At 36.9% G+C, this 24942-nt stretch overlaps 1 protein-coding gene across 10 annotated transcripts in view; it reads left to right on the top strand.

Moving 5' to 3' along the window:
* Positions 1-24942, top strand: part of LOC150110302 (F-box/LRR-repeat protein 20) — a 325839-nt gene that overhangs the window by 285893 nt on the left and 15004 nt on the right. For all 10 annotated transcript variants that reach the window (XM_090392650.1, XM_090392658.1, XM_090392667.1 and 7 more), the window contains one exon: positions 15373-15429. In XM_090392650.1, coding sequence (XP_090248776.1) covers positions 15373-15429 — 57 coding nt within the window. The remainder of the gene's footprint in view (positions 1-15372; positions 15430-24942) is intronic.

Genomic DNA, 24942 nt, shown 5'->3' with positions numbered 1-24942 from the left:
GACACTCTCTCTCCACTGTATCAGAATCACTACAGAAACCAGGAAAATTACTTCCTTATCTTTACATGTCAAGGTTTGTTTCGACATCGCCATTATTCTCTGAGTTGTATTTACAATTTTTGCTATATGAGTCTTGAACTTCAACTCCCTGTCTACTAGATCTGTAGCCTCATCATTTTCTTCAAGCATAATCCCACCAATATAATATGACATTGGATATCTAATCATATCAAAGTTCATGACTTACATTTATTAACATTGAAATGACAGCCATTTTCACATGCCCACAATTCCAGCCTGTTTAAATCAAACTGCAAGTACTGCATATCAGCAGCACTCCTGAAATTCTACTTATCTTTGCATCATCAGCAAATAGCTGTATACCACATGTCAGATCCTTCCTGATGTCATTAATGTACAGATTGAATAACAGTGGACCAAGGACCGATGCTCGAGACACGCCATTAGTTACCTTAAATCTTAGACTCGCATCCCCCCCCCCAATGTATACCGCTTTATCCATGCCAATTGTTTATAATTCAATCCCATATTTTCCAATTTATGCAATAGTATTCCATGCTGTATTCTGGTAAAACATGACCTACCCTTAATAAACCCATGCTGTTTATTGCCAAGTAGAGATTCTCTATCAATATATTAATAGAACAAAGCATTCACATCTGACACTGGCAACCTATTCCACTCATTCACAACTCTCCAAGCAAAAAATCTAGTTCTGACACCCTTACTTACCACACCTTTATTCAACTTCTAGGGATGATCCCTCGTTCTGGCCCCTCCAGCCAAATGCTGAAACATTTCCCCTGCATCAGTCCTATAAAACTGTTTAAGCAACCTTAAATGTTTCGTCTCCCTTCCCCCCCCCCCCCATCAACCAACTTCTGCAATCCACACACCCTCAGTCTATCTTCATAGGGAACATTCCACAGAGCAGTCATCATCTTGGTCACTCGTCTCTGAATCTTCTCCACCACTTCCTCATCCCCAAGAAACCCAGGAGACCAGAGCAAAGTAATTCAGATATAGATGTATCAAGGCCTTATAAAGAGGAGTAACTTCCTTATCTCTACTTGTTCATGTATGTGTTCTTCAATAGCCAAGTAATGTTATGGGCATCCTTAGCAATATCTCCTCGAAACTTTAACTCTCTGTCTATCACCACCCCTAAATCTCTAGCTTCATATATTTCTTGAAGTACATTGCCATCAATGTGATACATAGCTGTTAGTCTTTATCTTCAAAGGAAAACTTTACATTTCTCCACATTAAACTGATACCCATTATCTTTATCCCATACTGACAGCCTATTTAAATCATCTTGCAAGCTCTCCACATTGCCTTGCTCTACCTAATTTTTCATCATAAGCAACCAACTGAAAATTTCCTTTCACGTTATTTCCTATATCATTTATGTACAAATTAAACAGCAATGGTCCCTGCATATACCACTTTTTGATATCTGTCCAGCAGCCACCGTCTCATCCATATAACCAGTGTCATATCCATCTCCATTTGTTCTAATTTGTGTAACAGAATTCCATGTGGTATTCTGTCAAAAATGCCTTTGCAAAATCCAGCATTGTATAGCCATTTCCTTTATCCATCTCTGTTATAAAAAGATAGTAAATTACTAAGGTATGACCGATCTTCACAAAGCCATGTTGCCCCTCATACAGTATCATATTTTATCCACCTATTCTTGAATTCTCTTTTTGACCAATTTTTGCAGTACTTTTACCACCACACTTGAGTATGGATTGGTCTATAAATTACTACTGCAGTTTTATGCAACCTCCCTTATGCAAAGGAATATTTTTCCTCTTTTCACTCCCTTGGAACTCTACCAGAGCTGAGACTTAAATTAAAGAGCCTAGTCAAAGGCATTGTCAGTTCCCTTGTACATTCTCACAAAACTCAAGCTGATATCCCATCTAATCCCACAGCTGTATTTACATTGAGATTCTGCAATATCCTAAGAACCTCCAATTTGTCCACCTCTGTTCACACATCAGTCTGTCACATATGTTAGTTATAGCAGTAACCTCACTTGGATGATATACCCTTGCAAAGTAGTCACTCAGTAACTCAACTATTTTATCTGCTGTCACCTCATCACCATCATCACTCATTAAGGTTAATTTTCCATAGTCGTTATGGCAGATGTGCAGACCACTTTTACAAATAGGGCATGATTGGATCACCCCACCAGACAATTAATCATATTACAGCAGAATGTGTTCAACGTGCATACAATGGAAACCTGTCAGACTTCATCCATGCTACACTAAGTGCAGTTGTAGCCTATTCTTGAGTGTCTCTTTTATTATTATTATTCCTGATACCTCCAAGGAGTCTGAAGACTCATCGCGGGAGGACATCTTCAACTGTCTCTACACCTTACCTCTACTACGAATCAACGCCATCTACCGCCCACCTCCAACACCACCACAACTAGTAATTTTTGTCTGTAAATTGCGTGTGTTCTGAAGGGCTGATTTGTATGTATGCGGGATGAAAAACCCGAGTTTCCGGGAGAAAAAACCCTGCTACCTCCGTATGAGATCGGCTAACTCACCATCGATTGAAATCGACCAGATAAAGATTCCTCCCGTCGCGACGAGAATCGAACTTAGGCCTATTCCAATCGAAGGGCGCAATGTACCGTCGTTCTTCCAATTGCGCTACGGAGGTGCTTAACGACTTTTATGACTGTTTTATGACTGTATTATGTCTCTTATTATTGTACATATGTCTATTACTATGTCCATATATATTAGAATTAATGTAATGTAACTTTTCATGTGTGAGCCATATGCTAAATAAATAATTCCATAGTCATTTTTCCTCTTACTTGCCACATAATGAAAGAATTCTTTGGGATTCCTTTTGGCTTGCTTTGTGAGACTCTTCTCGTAATCTAATTTTGCCTTCCTTGCCATGCTGGTCACTTTTCTTGCCTGAGCCTTGTACTGTTCCTGAGTTTGCTGGTCACCTTTCTCTTTATATTCTCTCCACAGCATTTCCTTCTTCTGCAGCGTGTGCGTAATGATATTACTCATCCATCTAACTCCTACCTGATTAACCTTCCTTACTTTAGGTATACAAATTAATATTGCTTCCTCTAGATGACCTCCCCCCCCTTTAACTATCTCCCATGCACTACTAACATCCCTACCCTGTAGTGAATTATGCCATGGCACAAAATTAAGCTTCTTCCTAAGCTTGTCATAATCACCTGCTTTGTAGTTCCACATATACCCCTTCTTCACAGAATATTCCTTATGTTTTACAATATCCCAATGGATGAAGTCAAGTCAAGACCACATGGTTACTTTTGCCAATTGGAGGCAATAGCAATTCTGACCAGGGTCCAATATTCTCACATCCCTAGTTCCCTCCATTACATTCTCCTCAAGTAATTAACTCTCAGTAGGTCTATAAATTCCATTTCTTTTCTGCAATGTGATCTTTTTTTCTTCAAATTTATATCTCCATAGTTGAAGCCGTCCATAATAATCACTTGACCTGTACTCATTCTACTAATTTGGCAATGCATGACTTCCAGATCATCCATGAAACTACCTAGCCTATAGCAATGGCAAACTGCATATGTTGTCTTACTGGCCTTAGTTGCTTTGTACTGTGATTTTGTTGCAGAAATTATTAATAATTATGTGTACACAAGCTACTATAGAAAAAATGTTTTCATCATATAACGCAATTTTCAATTTCTTTCCCAATATTAGAAGCTTTTAAATTTTAAATTGGTTTTTTGTTACAATACACTAATATGGGGGGGGGAGAAGTAATCTAATATGGATGCCTGGAGGTTGGTTATTTATCATGTTTCATGGAAAAAAACAGATGTCTATAGCTAATAATGAACTAAATTTATTTAGCTAATTAAATTTCTCTGTCAATATTTCACAGCCACAAAAATATATTGAACACATGCACACAGGTACAGTGATTTGAACTTCATCCATGTCAAAATGGTGGTCTCCCAGACTTTTAGCAGTATGATGCAGCCAAATCTGTTTAAGTTTGGGGAACGTTGTAGTGCTGTGATGATTCAAGAAATGATTCCCATCTCTTTTATTCCAAAATATTTAAGCTTCAATACTTTCGACAAATTGGAAGACCTATCGACATCCATCTGGAAGGACACAGAAAATATGTCCTTTATCTACACTGCATTCTTTCTGGGGTGGCAGACTGTATCATTGATATCGATGACTGGATCCAATGGATGAAAATTTCCCTCCTATACAGAAACAGATTGAAATCAGAGAGAATCTGCCACAGCACTATAACATTCCCTAAACTTAAATAAATTTGCCTGCATCACACTGCCAAAAATCTGGGAGACCATCATTTTGAGACCTTCAGCAATTGTAGATCTGCATCCATATAGGGGACCCCAGTTAGGACTTCAGGAACTTGCCATTACAGTCAATCTGTGTTTGATTGCCTACTGGTATGCCTGCATACATGTGTTCAATATATCTTTGTGCCTGTGAAAATGCTTTGATGACCTAGGCAAAATATTGGCTGAGTAATTTAATTAGCTAAATAAATTTAGTTAACTATTAGCTTTAGATGTATGTTTCATGCCATGAAACATCAATATGAGGTGTAGAAGCACAATATCAGCATGCCATTTCTAAATTTATTTGCAACCTTTTGTTCGAATTCTTATAAATTGAGGTTCACTATAGCATAGTTACAAGATTGACATAACATTTATCCTTCATTTGAAAGCCTGGTGTAAGATAACATTTTTTCCCACCCAGAAACTTGGTTTTCCTCTTACAAATGAAATAATAGAACATACTCAATTAAGAACTAATACACTGTCCTTTCTTCTGTCATGATTCCATTTATTTTTCTTCCTTCTGTACACAGAAATTTTTACTACTATTCTGTGGAATGGAATATGCAGTTCCAGTGAATATTTACTGCATATAATGTGTATTACATAGGGCGATTCAAAAAGAGTTTAACTTATTTAAATATTTATTACTCCATATGAACATTTATTATTCTCCAAAGTGGTACCCTTTCATTTTTCAGTTTTTTTTCCCATATTTCAGTGCCCCTGGTTGTGGAAATACATACGAGGGTGGTCTGAAAAGTTCTTAGCCTCAACCATAGATGGCAACGCTATCGGCAAGATTTTTTTTTTCTGAGTTGGTACATCTGTTATAAGCATCCATGAGAAATTGCAAGTCATTCTATCAAGCATTGTGTTTTATACAGCTGTCTGAAGCAAAAGTGTTGTCTGTATCCCTCGAAATGGATAAAATTGAGTATTGTACAATTATAAAATTCTTTGTAAAAGAAGGTTTAACGGCAAAAGAAATTCATTCGAAGTTCATAAATGTTTATGGGCATTCTTCTTCTTCGTTTTCGCCAATTAAGAAATGGGCTGCTGAATTTAAATGTGGCCATACCAGCCTTGAAGATGATCCGCGTGAAGGGTGTCCACAAAGTGTAATGACACCAGAAATCATTGATCAAGTGCATGATATGGTATTGAATGAATGGTGAGTCAAAGGGCATGAAATTGCTGAGACTATAGGCATTTCAAAAGAACATGTAGGATATATTTTGCATGAAGAATTGCAAATGAAAAAGCTTTGCGCAAGATGGGTGCCGCACTTGCTCACTGCAGATCAAAAACGCACTCACATGAAAATCTCTGAACAGTGCTTGGAGCGTTTTAACAAGAATAAAACTGATTTTGTGTATTGATTTATTACTATGGTTGAGACTTGGATTCATGCGATTTCTTATTGGAGGATACCCCAAAAACTAAGTGTTCACATCACTTCTAACACATAGTTTTTCACTTGGCTATAAATTAAATTTAAAATGCAAAGAATCAATATTCTTCTGTAATCCTTTATCCAAGTGTAATGACTTGGACATTCAGCATAATGACTTGCATGTTCATGACTTATTTTTAACCGTATTAACAACCCTTTTGCTTTTTTGTAGTGTATTTTTATGAGGTTAAAAGCTTTCCAAGCAGCCATTTTACATGATCTAAACAGCAGTCAAAACAGTGCACAGAAGCCAGTTGTTCAGCACGAAAGAAGACAAAGTCAGTTCCATCAGCAGAAAAGGTGATGGCATCGGTGTTTAGGGATGCTAAAGGCATTTTATTTATTAATAATATTTGAAAAGGGTAAAACAATAACTGGGATATATTATTCTGATCTTTTAACCAGACTAGAAGAAAAATTTCGTGAGAAAAGGCCTAGTTTGCAGAAGAAAAAAAATCATCTTTCATCAGGACAATGCACCTGCCCACAAAGGTGTTTTTGGCAATGGGAAAATTAAGGGATCTGCACTATGGATTGTTGGAACATCCACCCTATTCTCCAGATTTGGCTCCGACTTCTATCTCTTCCCAAAACTTAAAACTCTTCCTCGCTTGTCAGCATTTTTCTTCGAATCAAGAAATGATTGCAGCTGTACAGCAGTGTTTTGCAGATCTTACTGAGAACCACTACAGGGATGGGATAATGGTGCTGTAGCATTGCTGGAATAAATGTATTCGTCTTAAGGGAGATTATGGTGGAAAATAAAAATAATTTTGAAATTATAAATTTGTTTTTTGATTGTTAGGCCAAGAACTTTTCAGGCCACTCTCGTACATCTTTCAAGTAGAGAAGCTTTGAGTACTGAAATTTTTTGCAGTACTCAAAGTTAGCCCACCTAGTTAGGAAATCAACTAGGTGGGCTAACTGTGAGCTAGGTATCTCTCTGTCCACAGTCTGGCATTTTCTCCATAGGTAGTCGAAAATGAAACCTTACTACTTAAACCAGCTGCAAACTCCAATGGAGGAAGAAATTAAATGATACAACTTTTGCTGCTGTTTTCAGAGTCACGACAAAAATGAAGATGGCTATGTGCATTCAGTGATGAGATTACATTCCAATTAGGGAGAAAAGTGAAACATCATTATAATTTCTGCATATGGGACAATGAAAGCCTATGTCATGATTGAACATGAAAGGGATTTTCCCAGAATTAATGATTTTTGTGGAATACACAATGACACGAATCACATCTGGACATACTGATGGATTGTCTTTTCTCACAGCTATAGGAAGACTGCAACAACTTCGTTTTCCAGCAGGATGGAGAACTGCCTCACTTCCATTTTGTGGTCCACAGGTTCATTAATGAACAATCTTCCATGGCATTTTTTTCATGGTTTGGTTATTCTGTTTTCAAATCATGACTTGCCTCTGGGAAGATTGGTCACCCAAATATCATCATATCATCACATCATCAAATATCATCAAGGGGTGATATCACACCATGTGATTTCTTATTGGAGGATACCCCAAAAACTAAGTGTTCACATCACTTCTAACACATAGTTGTAAGAAGTTTTTCACTTGGCTATAAATGAAATTTAAAATGCAAAGAATCGATATTCTTCTGTAATCCTTTATCCAAGTGTAATGACTTGAACATTCAGCGTAATGACTTGCATGTGTGGATGAGTAGAACTTACTATAGTAATTCTGGCGATTTTTTTCCATTTCTCTTTTCTTTGTTTATTATTATTATTATTCAGGCCTCCATGGAGTCAAAAGACTCATCGTAGGAGGTCCTTTCTAAGAAACACAAGTCTATCATATCACTCCTTAAATGCATGGACCGTTCTCGCTCTCACCACTCTATCAGGCAATGCATTCCATGGTTCAACCACCCTCCATGTAAAGAAACCACTCCTTACCCTCTTTCTCACAGTTTCGTAACTTCCAGAGATGGCCCCTTGTCATGACTCCTTCCTGCTGTTCAACCAAGCGAAAGAACTCCCCAGTGTAATCCTGTAACCACCTCTCAACAGTTTAAAAGTCTCAATCATATCACCTCTCCTTCTTCTATCCACCAAACTCTGCAGTCCACACTCCTTCAGCCGATCCTTATAACTAACATTGTACAGTCCTGACACCATCTTTGTTATCCGCCTTTGTACCCTTTGCACAGTTAATTTATCCCCTTCAAATCCTGGGGACCAGGTTGAGAACAGTAGTCTAAGTGTGGTCTGATTAGAGTCTTATACAGTGGAATGATAACCCTTTTATCTCTGCAGATCTTCATCTAGAAGAGCTGATGTTATTGTTTGCTTCATCCTTAATTCCATTTCTACCTTTTTAGACCCCTTTGTTTTTCTGTTGTTTCTTGTAGTTATTTATTCTAAATTTAGTATAATCTTCTTATATCTTTATTCTCAGTAACTTGCTAATCATATATTCTAAATGAATGTAGCTTGAATCTTTTGACTCTCCTTTTAAGTAGCAGTTCCGGTTTTTTTTTTGGCTGAGATGCTCCATGTGATTCTTTTCTTTTTGCAGATTCTGCCTGTGATTTACAATGCTTTATTTGTCATTTGAATTTGGCCAAGTCTTTATATCTTCTTCCATGCTCCCTGTCAATACATTTTGGTTGTTTATGGTTTGATATTGCTTGTATTTATGTTTCCCATCTATTTGACTATATGAAGAATGGCTCGTAATCATCTGTGATCTGAGTGTACATCACAATTTTTTTTTCAATTGTTCCAACATTTTTTATGATTCTTTTGTGATGTATTTTAATGTAGTCTGTTACTCCATAGTTCATTTGGAGAACTCCTTGGCCACTTTTTTCCAGGGCACTTTAAAGAAAGTGCCCTGTTTATTATTATATATAAAGCAGATTTTGAATCTGTCGGTGTGAAGTTGAAATAAACAGGTTAGTATATCTGATAGGATACTGTTATAGGCCAGGGATGCAGAGAATTGCTGATTGTGAAATGTTTAGGCAAATTAGTTGGACATGTAAAAAAGAAGGTGATCATGGTAGGAGACTTTAATTACAGGAATATAGAATGGAAGGAGGAAATAGTGTATGGGAACAAGGAGAGCGAGTTTTTGGAATTTCTGAGAGATAAGTATCTTAAGCAGCATGTGATTGAAGCAACTAGAGGCTTTAATGTTTTGGATTTGGTGATAACTTAACAAGATGTAGTTGTTAATGATGTGTTGACACTGCCACCAGTTGGTGAGAGTAATCATAAGGTACTTGTTTGGGAAAGTGATGAAACAAGAAAAAGTTACTACCAAAAATGGATACATGTGGAAATGTAAAGCAGGTGATTATAGGAAGCTCTGTAGTCAGTCAGCATCAGTACATTGGGTAGATGAGCTGAGCAGAAAAGATGTTGACAATGCATGGAAATCACAAGGCAGTATCTGACTAAAGCAATGCATGACTGCATACCAAGGATTAAGTGATTAAATAGAATAGGATTGAAATGGATGAACAGTGAAATCAAGCAAGCTGTGCTGGAAAAGAAAAGGTTATGGAGGAGGTACAAGACAGTTGGTGGTGATCGGATCCATGAAGAATATAAAATGCAGACTAGAAAGATGATGAACATGGTAAAGAAAGAAAAGATGCAGTATGAGAGGAGATTGGCTGGTCAGGCCAAGGTTAACTCAAGGGAATTTTTTATGCTACATGGCAAGCAAGAGGAAGAATAATTATGGTAGATTAACATGGTGGATAGTCATGGCAGCAGACTAACAGCTGAAATGGATATAGTGGAATTATTGAACAAGCACTTTATCAGCGTATATCATACTGGTGTAAATGCTTCCGTGCAATATATAGAAGAGGCAAGTATTTAGGAGAGTTGGAAGTGAAAGAAACAGAGGTGTATCAGATGTTGGTGGGGTTAGATGTGAATAAGGCTGTGGAAATGGATGAGATCACCACCTATTCTTGAGGAATTAGCACAACAGTTACCTATGTCCTTGACCTGGTTATTTAATGAAAGTCTTGCAGTTGGCAGAGTTCCTAAGGAGTGGAAAGAATGCAAAAATAGTACCACTCCACAAGCATGGTTCTAGGATCTCCAACTATAGGTTAGTATGTATTATTGCAATTGTGGTCAAGGTGTTAGAGAGATTGGTAAAGAATAGAATACAGGATTGGGTTGATGGACATAGCATTCTTTATGATGGTCAGCATGGATTTGTAAAAGGTAGGCATGTTTTAGTAATTTACTTGCATTTTATGATTAGATGATAAGTGTGTTATATAAGGGAGAATCATATACAGTGATATTCTTAGACTTTGCAAAGGCATTTGATAGATTACACTTGATGAGTTGGTGTATAAGCTGCAGAAGATGGGAATAGATAGTATATTGATTAGATGAATCAGAGATTATCTGTTTGAACGATACCAGCAGTTTGTGTATGATGGAGCAATATCTCAAAAAAAAAAGAAGGGTAAAGTGGTCTGTTCTGAGTCCCCTTCAGTTTAACTTGTTTGTAAACGATATATCATGTGGACTGATTGGGGATCTTCAATTGTTTGCTGATGATGCAAAGTTGGGAAGAATTGTAAGTATCACTGCTGATGTTAATTCCCTTCAGGAAGATTTGAATGAACTTTTTACTTGGACAAAAGAGTGGGGGTTGTAGTTTTAATATCAATAAGTGCAAGGTGTTGCATTTTGGAGTGCAGAAAATATAAGGTTGTGTACTATATCGATGGTACCATACTGCAGGAAGTGAATGAGATTAGAGATTTGGGAGTGATAGTTGACAGTAGACTGAAGTTTAGAGGAGTATAATTGCTAGCGATGCAAAGGCTGCACATCATAGTGCTGCCTGACCAGAGTTGAGCACTGGTCAGGCCACACTTGGACTATTGTGTTCAAATCTAGTCACCTGGTTTTCAATGTGATGTTGGAGACATTAGAGGAGGGACCAGAGGTGAGTGACTAAGACAATATCAGGAATTTGGAATGCTGGCTGTGGAGAGAGGTTTAAGAAATGTGGGTTGCAGAGTTTAGTGGATAGGTAGGAAGAGAGGTGATATGATAGAGACATTTAAGTTAGTGAGAGGATTTTATCAGATTAATCCAGAGGGGATTATAAAAATAGAAGGTGAGAGGGGAAGAACCAGAGATCATTCCTGGAAGTTATGTCGAAGTGTGGTGAAGAGGAGTGTGAGAAGGAGATTTTTTGCATGGAGAATTGTCAGTGAATGGAATGACATTACCAGAATATGTTGTTAATGAAAGGAGTGTTAAGGATTTTAAGGTTCTATATGATATATGATAAATATGTTGTCAGTTGAATGGACCTCCCATGATCAGTCTTACGATTCCATGGAGGGTGTAATAATAATTATTATTATTATTATTATTATTATTATTATTACCTGACACCTCCAGGGAGTCCAAAGACCTTATCAAGGGAATGCACCTACTCTATAATTCTCTGTCTCCACCACTCAGTCCACCAACTACAATGAATCACAACTACACCAACGCCATCTACCACCCACTACCACTACTAGTATTTTCACAGACAATCACAAACATTCATGCCCATGCTGAGATTCGAACCCGCAGCCTTTCTGGCTGGAGAGTGGATATGCTAACCATACCGGATAATAATAATAATAATAATAAAATTAATTAGAGTTAAGGGGGGGGGGGGAAGGTGTATTTTGTATAAAGAGATATAGTTCCAATTTTTGGAATAACATGCTCCAGAAAAACAGTTTGAGCATGAACTGTTCAGCTAACCTCTATGGTAGTTGCAATATATATGTTCATCAGATCAGGGAATGAATTATTTTCATACCATACTTCCATAAAAGAAAAAGAATGATTCTGAATGGATATTTTCCACTGAAGAAATTTCTGTATTGTCTGCTTGTGCAAATAATTTCTTCAATAATTCACTGTATACACTAAAGGATTTTATCAGGTAAGAGGAAAATTCATATTTTGAGTGAAATATTGAGTAGAAACTATAATAAAGGTAAGGAGGTAGTAAGTACTCTATTAGGACAGTTGGAAGAACCACCAGACTCTGCACCCATCAGTTGGGAAAAAAGGCCTGAGTTTGATTATCTTCATAATCTTTATATGGACTCTTCAAGTGAAGGTGAGTTAGCCAATCTCATACGGAGATAGTAGGCTTTTTTCTCCAAGAAACTTGGATTATCATCTTGCATACAGGCAAATTGACCTGAAAGCAAGAACATACACAATTTAAGAGACAGAAATACAGTTAATGGGAAGTAGATGATGTAGTGTATGGATAATGGATTATGTAGAGTACATGGTAGATTGAGTATTGTAGATGGTGAGTTGTGTGGTGTGCTTTTCGTCAATGTGTCCTTAGTCTCCATAGATGTGGCATATATAGCAGATCATTGATAGCAGCAATTTTAATATTAGTGAATCTGGAATTTTTTTTGCTTAATGCTATTTACATTGAACTATGTAAACTGGTATTCTAATCTGATAGCAATTTAATGTTATAACTTTTAACCCATTTCTCCTTTGGCAATGGGTTAAAAGTTATGACATGTAATGATATTGTATATCAGGTACTATGTTCATATATTAAAAAGATATACGCAAACATTGCTTTTATCATGTAACAAAGTAATCAGCCACTTTTATTCTCAAGAATAAAAGGTTTCTCTGTAAAATGCTCATAGCATCATAAGGGATCTCTGTCAAGTATATGGCTATTTTACCACCAATTAGTGACAGTAATCATGCTGTTCTTTCTTGGGAAGTATCTACTTATATTGAAGCTCTGATTAAATCAGGCTACATGCTGAATTATAAAGCTGGAGATTATGATCAACTTAGAAGAATACTATTTTTGGTCCCATGGTATCAGTTACTGAATGGAAAAAATGTCAGCAATGCATGGAATCTTTGAAAAATTTGAAAAATGCTTGAATGAGGCAGTATCTGAATATATCCTTAGTGTTCTAAGAATAAATAGGTTGGGAGTGAAATGGATGTGCAGCCTTATTAAGCTAGAGATCCACAAGAAGAAGATGATGCGGAAAGAATATCATGAGAATAAGAGTGAGAGGAGTTATGAAATATATAAAGCTCAGGCCAGAAAAGTAACGAGTATTGTGAGAAAAGCTAAAACGAAGTATGAAAAGAAATTGGCCATGCAAGCTAAAGACAATCCAAAAGAAACAATGAATGTGGAAGAATAATTTTATTGGATGCAGATGGTACAAGAGTGTCGGAAGCTAAGGAGATTGTTCAGTTAATGAGTGCTCACTTTGCTAATATATATCAACCAAGTGTGTGTAGCATGGTGATACTGCTATGTTGGATGAAGAGTTAGAGATTCATGAAAATGAGGTTGAAGAGCTCCTGCATAACCTGGATAAGAATTTGTCAATAGGGACAGATGGAATATCTGCCCGTTTTTTAAAGGAATGCTCAGCTGAATTAGCTAGGCCTTTCACACATTTGTATAACTTGAGTCTCAGTTCAGGAACAATACCACAGGAATGGACGGAATGTATGACAGTTCCATTGCACAAGAGTGGTGCAAAAATTGATGTGTCTAACTACCGGCCTATTAGTATCTCTGGTGTTGGTAGTGAAGATTTTAGAGAAGTTAGTAAGAACTCGTTTACAGAAATGAGTAGACAAGCATTCTATACGCTGCAGGAAACAGCATGAGTTTACTAAAGGAAGATCATGTTTTAGCAATTTGCTCATATTTTATAACAATGTTATGGCCGATTTGGATAAAGGGAATGGATACACTATGATAATGTTGGATTTTTCTAAGGCATTTGATAAGATACCACACAATAGGCTGTTGTGTAAACTGGAGAATATGGGATTGGAACATAATCTATTGACTTGGATCAGGGGATGGTTGACAGACATATCAAAAAGTGGTATACAGTGGGTGTGAATCTGCCAGATTTAAAGTAACCAGTGGTATACCTCAGGGTTCAGTTCTTAGGCCATTATTGTTCAATCTGTATATTAATGTCATCAAGCAGGGTCTATCATCAGATTTGCAATTGTTTGCTGATGATGCGAAGATAGGCAGGACAATCAGGGATGCTACTGATATTCAGCAATTACAAAATGATTTGAATAGACTGGAAATCTGGGCAAATGAAAATGAAAATTAACATTAGTAAGTGTAAAGTTATGCACTTTGGCATGATTAGAGTTCCGGCGACATATTATATTAGCGGGGTTATGCTACAAGAAACTGAAGAGGCAAGGGTATTGGTGGATAAGAATTTAAAGTTCAAAGATCACATAGCAAAAGTTGCAATATATCTCAGAGGATAATTGCTAAGTTGAAGCAAACCTTGATATGTAAGGATAAGGAAGTAATTTTGCATCTTTATAAGGCTTTGATAAGACCACACTTGGATTACTCTGCAAGATTTGGTCTCCCAGGTTCCAAGGGGATAAAGAAGCTGTGGAAAGGGTGCAAAGAAGAGTTTACAAAGATTATATCCAGATTATGGGATTTAGATTATGAGGACAGATTGCGAGCATGTGGATTGCAGACTCTTGTTAACAAGAGAAAGAGGAGTGATATGATAGAGGTCTATAAACATTTGAATGGGTGTTATAGCATTTCAACTGATGAAACTTTTCGTTATATGGAAGGAGAGAATACTGGGGCATCCATGGAAGTTAAATTTACAGTCAAGAAAGGGGTAAGAGCTTGGTTTTTCTCCCAGAGAGCAGTGAGTGAGTTGAATAATTTGCCCTTACAGGTAGTGAGTTCATCTAGTGTGAATGAATTCAAGGGTAGGTATGATAGCTGGATTGGGTAATTTACAGCCCCTCTCAATGAGTCCTTGACTCCCTGGAGGTCTCAGATAATAATAATAAATGAGTTGAGTATTCATTTAAGACTAGTATATTTACCTCATATTTCTTGCTTCAGCCATAATTCAGACTATTATACTGTTATTGTTGTGTAGACTTCTCTGAGATAGGACATTTTTAGGACTGTTTCTTTTGGTATAGAACCACAAACAAAGATGTCAAATGGAAACTGTTTTTATTTCAACTAATTTTGTGAAATACTTTATGTGGCTCTATCTGGAAATAACATGAATAAACTAAAAAGCAAGTAATAACAGTAAACATTTCTTGTGAAAAATATTTGAAAATGTTTAAACAATGAAAAGTGTGCATTTGCTATAATACTGACTGCTAGTTTGTGGGTTTTAGTTTCTAAAAATATTATACTGTTCATTTGATACTATTTGTTTTTTAATTGGAATTTTTCCAGTTTACAGGACCTTCTGGGAAATTGAACTGATTGTCTTCCATTAAATTATCAAAATTTCCTATGAGCATTTGTTTCCAAACACCAAAGGAGTTTCGCTGTTTATATACTGTAAATTGCAACTACAACATGATATTCGATTCAATATAAAGTTTTAAGGTATACATGGATTATATAATGCAAATGATGATGAATAATATATTTTTTTTTTATTTCTTAAAGATTACAGATAACACGTTGTGCTATCTAGCTGCTGGTTGTCCACGTTTGGAGAAACTGGTATGTGAAATTGATGATATAAGAATTTGAATATTTTTTAAAATTCTAATATAACATTTATACATGCTGTAAATATGTTATGCAATCAAAAGGAACTATAAAATTGATCATAATGAATAATTACTAGAATATCAATAAAAAAAAATTGATATTTTTAGGAGGAAGTAAGGAGTTGGAATAATGATGAAACATTTCTATTAAGCTGGAAAATCTATGATAATTTTCCTAAAATCTTTATGGGAAGGATTAAAAAATTCAGAGTTTAAATATAAATCTCTAACCAGGATGTTTTGCCGAAGGAAGGAGGGTTATAAGAAAAGCATGAAAGTTTTTATAAATTTTCACTTTTTTTATATAGCAAATGGTTCGTCTGCATGGTACTCCAATCTTTTCTTTTAAAACTGAAATAGTGATATAGGTTAAATGTGTTCGAGGATGCTCATTATTTCAAATAACTGCATGAGCAGAACACATTATGGGGGGAGGAAAAATAACAGTTTATATACAGACAGACTTACATAAGAGTTACATTCCACAAACCTTTATGAAATACAAATTTTTCCAAGCTAGTGCTTGCTGATTTTTCTTGTCTACCCGTAGTAGGCCAACTTGCTAGAACAAGAAACCCTGTAGGAATGAGAGAGGAGGGAGTTGGCCCTTAGGAGATTAGAAAAGAGCAGCCAATTTCAAGTGTGGCTTGAGACTTGTTATTAAATTCTGGCTGTTTTTTCGCATATATACTAGACATAGGGAATGGTTGTTGCATTTGTATAATCTATACTGCATTAGTAGAACATAACGTAAATAAAGGCTAACGTAAATAAACAGCGTGGGCGAGTTTCTGAAATGAAGGAGAGAGTGTTGTATGGTGACTCGTTATTAAGAGGAGTAATAGATGGGAGTGTAACTAAATCGTACTTACCGGGTGCGAAATTTAAGGATGTAAGTGAGAGCATTAGAGTGCAAAAACAGAAGGTGAAAGAAATAACAATTGTGGCTGGTACGAATGAATTGAAAGGTGATAAATTTTTTATGAGAGAGGACTTGAAAGTATTGTTAAAGGTAGCGAAAGAAAAGAGTGACAGAGTTAGAATGGTGAGTCTGTTACCGCGGTATGACAGAGAGGAGTTTAGAAGGAGGGCCATAATCGCAAATGATATTATGCGCAGGTTATGCGGACGGTGTGGTGTGGAATTTGTGGACGTGTGGAATGAGTTTGATGGGCGAAAGGACTTATACAAGATGGATGGCCTGCATTTGAATGGACTTGGTGTGCGGAGACTGGAAAAAGTGTTGCTGAATGAAGTGAAAATGGATGTGCAGAACCAGGGAAACTAGAACTAACAAGGAGGGGGGGGAAGCGGATATCCAGACATCAGTGAGACAGTTGAGTGTAAAAATGTATATAATGTACCTGAGCCAGCAATAAGGACAAAAAATGGGAATGGGATATTTAGAATAACGCATCAAGATAGGGGTGGGACAAAGGGAACACTGCAATTCATGTATACTAATGCCAGGAGTATTAGGAACAAGAAGGAAGAATTTTTGGCCTTGATTGGCTCTTCCTGGCCACAGGTTATTGGCATTAGTGAAACATGGCTGACGGAAGATGATATAGTTAGTGGGATAGAATGTGTAGGTTATAGTATGTTTAGGAGGGACAGAGAGAATAAAATTGGGGGAGGGGTATTATTGATGATAGCTGATGAACTGCAGCCAAGGAGAATTGAAGTATTGCAGGATAGTGAAAGGAGCTCATTTGAGGCTATTTGGTGTGAGATTGATACTGGCAGAATAAAATATACAGTTGGGTGCTGCTATAGACCAGGTGATGGAATAGATGGTGGAGATGGTATGCATAAACAAATTGATGAAATGAGTGGAAGGAGGGTAATTATTATGGGGGATTTCAACTATGGTAACATTGATTGGAAGAAGGAGAGGACACATGTGAGGAAGGAAATGGATTTTATTCAATTATTAAGGGATAACTATCTGAAACAACATGTAATTGAAAATACTAGGGGTGTGAGAGTGCTTGACCTGGTAATAGTATCTGAGAATTTGACTGTAATGAATATGACCATGTTGCCACCTATTGGTGAGAGTGATCATAAGGTCTTGACCTGGGAGGTGGCTAAAGGTGTGAAATTTGTGATTAAGACAGGGTATATGTGGAATTACCGTGCTGGCAAGTATGACAAGCTTAGGAGATTGCTTGGATCAGTGCCATGGCATGTACAACTGCAAGGGCTGGACGTCGATAGAGCATGGGAAGTGATCAAAGAGCATTTACAGGAGGTTATGGCTGATTGTATACCTAAGGTCCGAATAGTGAAACAAGGAGGGGTTAAATGGATGAATAACACCATTAAGCTTGAGCTGCAAAAAAAGAAACAACTATGGAGGGAATTTAAAGAAAGGGGTGACCTGCAGGCACACGAACGGTATAAAGTACAGGCCAGAAGGGTAACGAGCGTGGTAAAAACAGCAAAAGTCGATTATGAAAGGAAACTAGCTATGCAAGCAAAAGAGAATCCCAAACAGTTCTTTCAATATGCTGCAAGCAAGAAAAAAACTGTACATGGCAAAATGATTTTAAGGAATGACGATGGTAAAGAGTTCACTGAACCAGTCGATATAGTGGAGTTACTGAGCGCGCACTTTGCAAAAGTATATCATCCAGGTGGTGACGTTGAAAAAATGAAGGAACCATTAGTTTATATGGGAATTGTGATGAATGAAGTGGAGGTGAATAGTCTATTACAGAACCTTAATGTGAATACATCTGTGGGATTGGATGGTATACCGGCACGGGTCTTGCATGAAGCGGCTAATGAATTATCAGTGCCTTTGACCATGTTGTTTAATCTGAGTCTCAGGTCTGGCTTAGTCCCGAAGGCGTGGAAAGAGGGGAAAATAGTTTCACTGCATAAAGGAGGATCCAAGACTATGGTTGCAAATTACCGACCGATCAGCATATCAGGAGTCGTTGTCAAAGTTTTGGAGAAAGTAGTCAAGGAAAAAATACAGGAATGGATTGATGAAAATGAGATACTGTACAGAGGACAACATGGCTTTGTGAAGGGTAGATCATGCCTCAGTAACTTGCTCAAGTTTTATAACAAGGTGACGGCTGAACTGGATAAGGGAAATGGGTTTACAGTGATACTACTGGACCTGGCAAAGGCGTTTGACAGGATACCACATGGAATTCTAATCCGTAAACTACAACATATGGGAATGGATATAGGGTTGGTGAGATAGATAGCTGGGTGGTTGATGGAGAGATATCAAAGAGTAGTTTATTCAGGAGTAGAGTCCAAAAAACGGCCTGTGACTAGTGGTGTGCCACAGGGTTCTGTTCTTGGACCACTGCTGTTTAATCTGTTCATTAACGATATAGGGAAGGGTCTAAGTGGGACAGTTCATTTGTTCGCTGATGATGCAAAGTTGGGTATGGCGATAGTGAATGCAGAAGATGTCAAAGTCTTGCAAGATGACTTAGATAGATTGGAGTTCTGGACTAAGGAGAATGGATGTCAATTTAATGTGACAAAATGTAAGGTTATGCATTTCGGAGTGAAAAGATTAGCAGCAGTATACCACATTGGTGGAACTGTACTCCAAGAGATTGATGAGGCCAGGGACTTGGGAGTGTTGGTGGATAGGGAGATGAAGTTTAGGGGGCACATTGCGAAAGTAGCTAAATCAGCTCATCAACTCACTTGGTTGTTGAAAAATACCTTGACGAGCAGAGAAAAACAAGTTATTGTACCTCTGTACCGAGCCCTGATAAGACCTCATCTCGACTACTGTGCCCAGATTTGGTCACCTCGGTTCCTTCTTGATGGGGAGGAGGTTGAGAGGATCCAAAGGCGAGTGACTAAGATGATAGCAGGTCTATGGAATGAACCATATGAGAACAGGTTGAAGATTTGTGGGTTGCAGAAACTAGTTGATAGGCGGAAAAGGGGAGATATGATTGAGACATTCAAATTGCTAAAAGGATTCTATAGGATTAATTCAGATGATATTTTTGAGATCGGGACTGGTGGTGGGAGAACTAGGGGACACTCATGGAAGCTGGGCAAGAGCGTGGTTAGCAGGGGTGTTACAGCTGGGTTCTTTACTTTTAGAATGGTAAATGAGTGGAATAAGCTGCCAGAGTCTGTTGTGGGTGCTAAGACAGTGAGCGAGTTCAAGGCAAGGTATGATAGATACTGTGAGAATGTTGAACAGCTGTGTGAACATGATGTTTAGGGCCTCCCTCGATGAGTCTAAGGACTCCTGGAGTAGCCCGTGGTAATAATAATAATAATAACATTATTACAAGCTCCTGTAGATGCTCTTCCTAGCTATAACTCTAGACTAATAAATTCCAATTTACTTGGCTAATCTACTGAGTTCTACTTTACTTTGTGTTTTGTATGTTTGTTACAGTTCATATTATAAACAGTCCAACTCTGCATGATGACAAATAATTCCCCTTCCACAGACACAATATGCCTTATCATTAAGACAATACTAATTTTCCAATTAAAATTTAATTGACAACATTTAAGGGTCAAAGCTGTATAACTGAGAGGAGACCTCCACATAGCCTTTAAAGGAATGCAGAGAACTAACCAGGGCTTCTGACCTAATGTCCAATCCTTTACCTTCTCGTGGTGCACCCTGTTGGGTATCTACCTGGATACCGAACGAACGAGAATGGGCTGGCAATTTGGGATTTAGCCGACCATGTATTCTTATTGGCTTAAATCAATATAGAAAATGATGGTACAACATGACAAAATTTCATGCCAGCTGGGGTGTCGCCCGGTTAAACAAGGCCCCCATTGTTTTTGCCAGGGGAACCAGGGCAAACAGCAAAAAGTCAGCTACTGGAACAAACACCCAAACTCAACATCACCAGAGTTAAAGATCGGTACTATCAACATAAGAAGCTTGAATGGCAAAGAAATGGAGCTAGCTGAGGAATTAGATATGTACCAGATCGACATAATTGGGGTGACTGAAACAAAAAAGACAAAAACTGGTCAGATCTTTCTGAGATAAATACAAAATGTTATATTTAAGCAATGACAATCAAGGAAAAGAAGGGGTAGCCATAGTATTCAACACTAAATACGAGGCTAATCATTCTTGAATGGCAGGCAGTCTCAAGTAGCGTGATGTGGGAAAATATCAGAATGGGGAACTGGACAATGAGACTTATTTGTGCCTATGGTCCCACAGAAGGCTCTACTAAGGTAGAAGTGGAGGTATTTTTTAATGCTTTAGAAAAAGCAACTGACACAAAAAAAAAAAAAAATGAAAAGTTGGTCCTTGTTAGGAATCTAAATAGCAGAGTAGGAAGTGATTGTCAGACATGCACTGGTTATTACTAACACTATGTTCCAACATACAAATGTGCACAAATTCACATGGAGAGAAGAGGCAAGGAATAAGAAAAGTCTCATTGACTATGTTATTGTTGATAGTGATGTTTTCTCCCTGGTGCAGAACACCAGAGTGCACAGAGGATTTGAAATTGGAAGCAATCATTATTTAGTCTTGAGCAGGATAAAATTGACTTTCATATTGAAAAGAATGACATGTAAGAAAGTTTTAAAGCGAAAAGTTGAGCAACTCTCAGATCTGAACTATAGACTAAAATACACAAAGATTATTGGGAAAAAAAATGAGTTTGAGAACAAGAACCAAACCTTTAAGAAAACCCTGATTGATTCAGCCAGAGAGGCATGTGGTGAGGTTGTCTGTAAGGATAGAAAAATCAAAACTACATGGTGGACACAGGAAGTTAAAGAGGCAGTGAAGGGAAAGAAGAAAGCATATCAAAAGTTCCTGGCAAAAATGTCAACTTGTGCTCTTAGAGAATACAGAGACAAATGTAAGAATGCTAAACACTGTGTAAAAATAGATAAACAAAAGTCATGGAAGGACTTTGGCAAGAACATAGAAAATAAATATGAAGAAGATGGTAAGATATTCTGGAGGTTGTCGAAGAAGCTTAGAAATGGAGGAAAGAGTGCTGTAAAAGGAGTTAGAGATGATAAAGATAACATGAAAACAGGAGAAAAAGATATCCTTGAAGTATGCAGTAATTACTTCGAAAAATTGCTAAATGAAACAAGTAAATGACACAGTGATAGCACAGTGTTAAAAAAACACTCAGCAGGCATACAGTATCCATACTTGAAGTAGAAAAAGCCATCAAATGCTTGAAATGAGGAAAGGCAGCAGGAGTAGATGATATTCGACCAGAAATGATGGAGAATGGTTGTATAAAAGTCTTACAGTGGCTGCACTGCATAGTTCAGAAAGCCTGGACAGAGGGATGAATTCCCGATGATTGGAGTAGAGCTCTAATAGTGCCCATATATAAAAAGGGAAATAAGGCTGAATGTGAGAATTACAGAGGTATTTCCTTGCTGAGTGTTCCTGGCAAGATCTATGCAAGTATACTTGAGAAACGGTTGAGAAGAATTGTGGAAGAAAAGCTTGGTGACGAACAAGCTGGATTTAGGCCAAATAGAGGCTGTCTGAATCAGATCTTCACTTTAGGACAAATAGTCAAGAAAGCATGGGAATATAACAAAGATCTGTATTTAAGTTTTGTCGATCTGGAAAAGGCATACAACAAGGTACCAAGAGAGAAGCTGTTCAATACGTGACAGTTACATGGTGTCAATGGGGCATTATATCAAGCAATACTTAGTCTGTATTTGAGTTTTAAGTCGGTAGTTAGAATTGAAGGAAGTACAGGAAGATGGTTTAATGTTAAATCAGGTGTGAGACAAGGATGTACATTATCCCCTCTGTTATTTATTATCTATATGGATCACATTATGAAGGAAAGTGGTATTAAACATGATATTAGAATTGCTGATGAAATTATGGTACATTAATTAACATTAATTATATAATTAATGTTAATATACCATAATTAATTTAATATGTTAAATTAATTAAGATAAAATAAGATGCTATACTTTTAAATAAATCCACTACAAGTTTGCAAGATTCCATGACTAAATTGAATAACTGTTGTAATAGATATGGTACGAAGATCAGCATTAAAAAGACAAAGACAATGAAAATAGGTAGAATTGCTGAAAATGTCAACTGTGTTGTGAACGGGGAACCTGTGGAACAAGTAAAACATTTCAGCCACTTAGGCACGATTTTTACTGAAAATGGTAAATTAAATGTGGAAATAGACAACAGAATCAACAAAGTAGGTATGGTAGGAAGTCAATTGAATAAGAGAGAAATTAGTCAGAACACTAAATTAGCTGTATACAAGACAGTGTTCAAACCAGTTTTAACTTATGGATCTGAGAGCTGGGTCAGAAGTAAAACACTTGACAAAAGACTAGAGACCGCAGATATGAGACTCCTGAGAAAGATTAGAGGCGTGAATAGATGGCATCAATGGCAATATCATATTAAAAATGAGGATATTAGGGAAAAACTTGACATTTTCGGCATCCAGGAATGTGTTAGCAGAGCTTACCTCAGGTGGTCACTTAAACAGAATAGGAGGAAAGATTAACAAAACAAGTATTCTCTGCCAGGGTGGTAGGAAAAAGACCCAGAGGAAGACCAAGATATAGGTGGATTAATACAGTAAAAAGTGCCTTAGAAGATAGAAATATAAGATCTGATAATGTTGGAGTCTTGACAAGTAACAGACTGATTTGGAAGAAAATTGTAGATAGGAAGTTAGTAATGATGTAAATTTTCATGTAGTACTATCATATCTTATACAACCCTTGAGGGTACATGTCAGCAATTTGATGATGATGAACATTTAAACTAGCATGCTGTATATATTTAAAATGCAAAAATGTGTCAGCTCGATGCAGAAGGAACATAATAGTCATAGACTATTGGAAATAGTTTTAGCAAGAAATGACTGCCCTCATCCATGAAAGGTACATTATTATAGTACAATTAGTACCACAAATAGGAGAAAGATTTTTTTAAAAATTATTTGTTAATTTTTTTTTTAGTTGTACATAATCTTGGAAACCTTGCTCCAAAGACCATACGTGGAACTTTCTTCCAGCCACTTTAGGCCCTCCTTTAAGCACAGTGGTGGTTTCATGCAATTCATCTCTCACTTAATGATATTCAAAAATATGCACATGATGCACAGTTACAAACATGCAGCCTGTTGTTTGTAGGGCAGGTATATGCAGGTTGGCGACCATTTGGACATGATGCAAGTTTCCTTCTTTTAGCTGTTCAAAATCAGTTATTTAAATTAAGGGGATATTAAATCCCACATTGTTTTAAAACCAAATAAGAAACTCAAAGATTGGAATCAGAGAGTTTCATGCCGAATATAGTAAACTATAAAAGTATCGGTGATTACTAGCATGAGCTAATGCAAGTAGTCCTAGTACATAGTACAATCTCGGGCAACTCGCAGCAAAGGTGGTAAAGTTCTGATCTCTATTCTTGGTATTTTCCATAATGTAAAAACACATTTCCTAGGAAATGTAAGCTGTTATTACATTATGGTGGTAGGTCACTACCCAGACCGGTTTCAACCTTTATTGAGGCTTCATCAGTGAGTAGCTAGACCAGATAAATACCAAAGGGTATAGCGAAAAACACATTTCCTAGGAAATGTGTTTTTACATTATGGAAAATACCAAGAATAGCGATCAGAACTTTACCACCTTTGCTGTGAGTTTGCCCGAGATTGTACTGCGTACTAGGAGTACTTGCATTAGCTCACGCTAGTAATTGCTGATAGTTTTATAGTTTACTATATTTGGCATGAAACTCTCTGATTCCAATCTTTGAGTTTCTTATTTGGTTTTAAAACAATGTGGGATTTAATATCCCATTAATTTAAATAATGTTTATATTGCCGAAATGAAGCTTATTGGCTCTTTATATTTAAGTAACTTAATGGTTGCACCTTTTTGACAACTCGTATAGCAAAGTATATAAGTTACTTTCACTATACCCTTTGGTATTGATTTGGTCTAGCTACTCACTGATGAAGCCTCAATAAAGGCTGAAACCAGTCTGGGTAGTGACCTCCCACCATAATGTAACAACAGCATACATTTCCTAGGAAATGTGTTTTTACATTATGAAAAATACCAATTACAACATGCTCTAGTGGTCAAAACTATAAACACATTTGTTACTTTTATTTAAAGGGCTATCCTATAAAAAAGCATCTCATTACTTAACAGGCACACTGTGTAAACATATAATTGACTTAAAAAAAAGATGTTGAATATAAGTAATTTCCACATCATTTAAAAGATAAAATCTGTTACATCAAATAATGGATATTTGATATAATGGTTATGCTTGAAGCACAAGAAAAATGTAGAAGTTTGAATATAATATAAAGTTAATCTTATATTCCTTTCAGCAAAGTAGTGCTATTATTGTTTACTTTATATTTAGACCCTCGATGAGTCTGTTGACTCCTTGGAATTGCCCAAAATAATAATAAATAATAATATTGTGACC

The sequence above is a fragment of the Typopeltis vanoorti genome, chromosome 1 (assembly GCF_054136105.1).
Source record: "Typopeltis vanoorti isolate ZY-2024b chromosome 1, IOZ_Tvanoo_1.0, whole genome shotgun sequence".
Taxonomy (NCBI): domain Eukaryota; kingdom Metazoa; phylum Arthropoda; class Arachnida; order Uropygi; family Thelyphonidae; genus Typopeltis; species Typopeltis vanoorti.
Note: the sequence above shows the minus strand (reverse complement) of the source record. Positions and strands in the feature narration are given on the sequence as shown.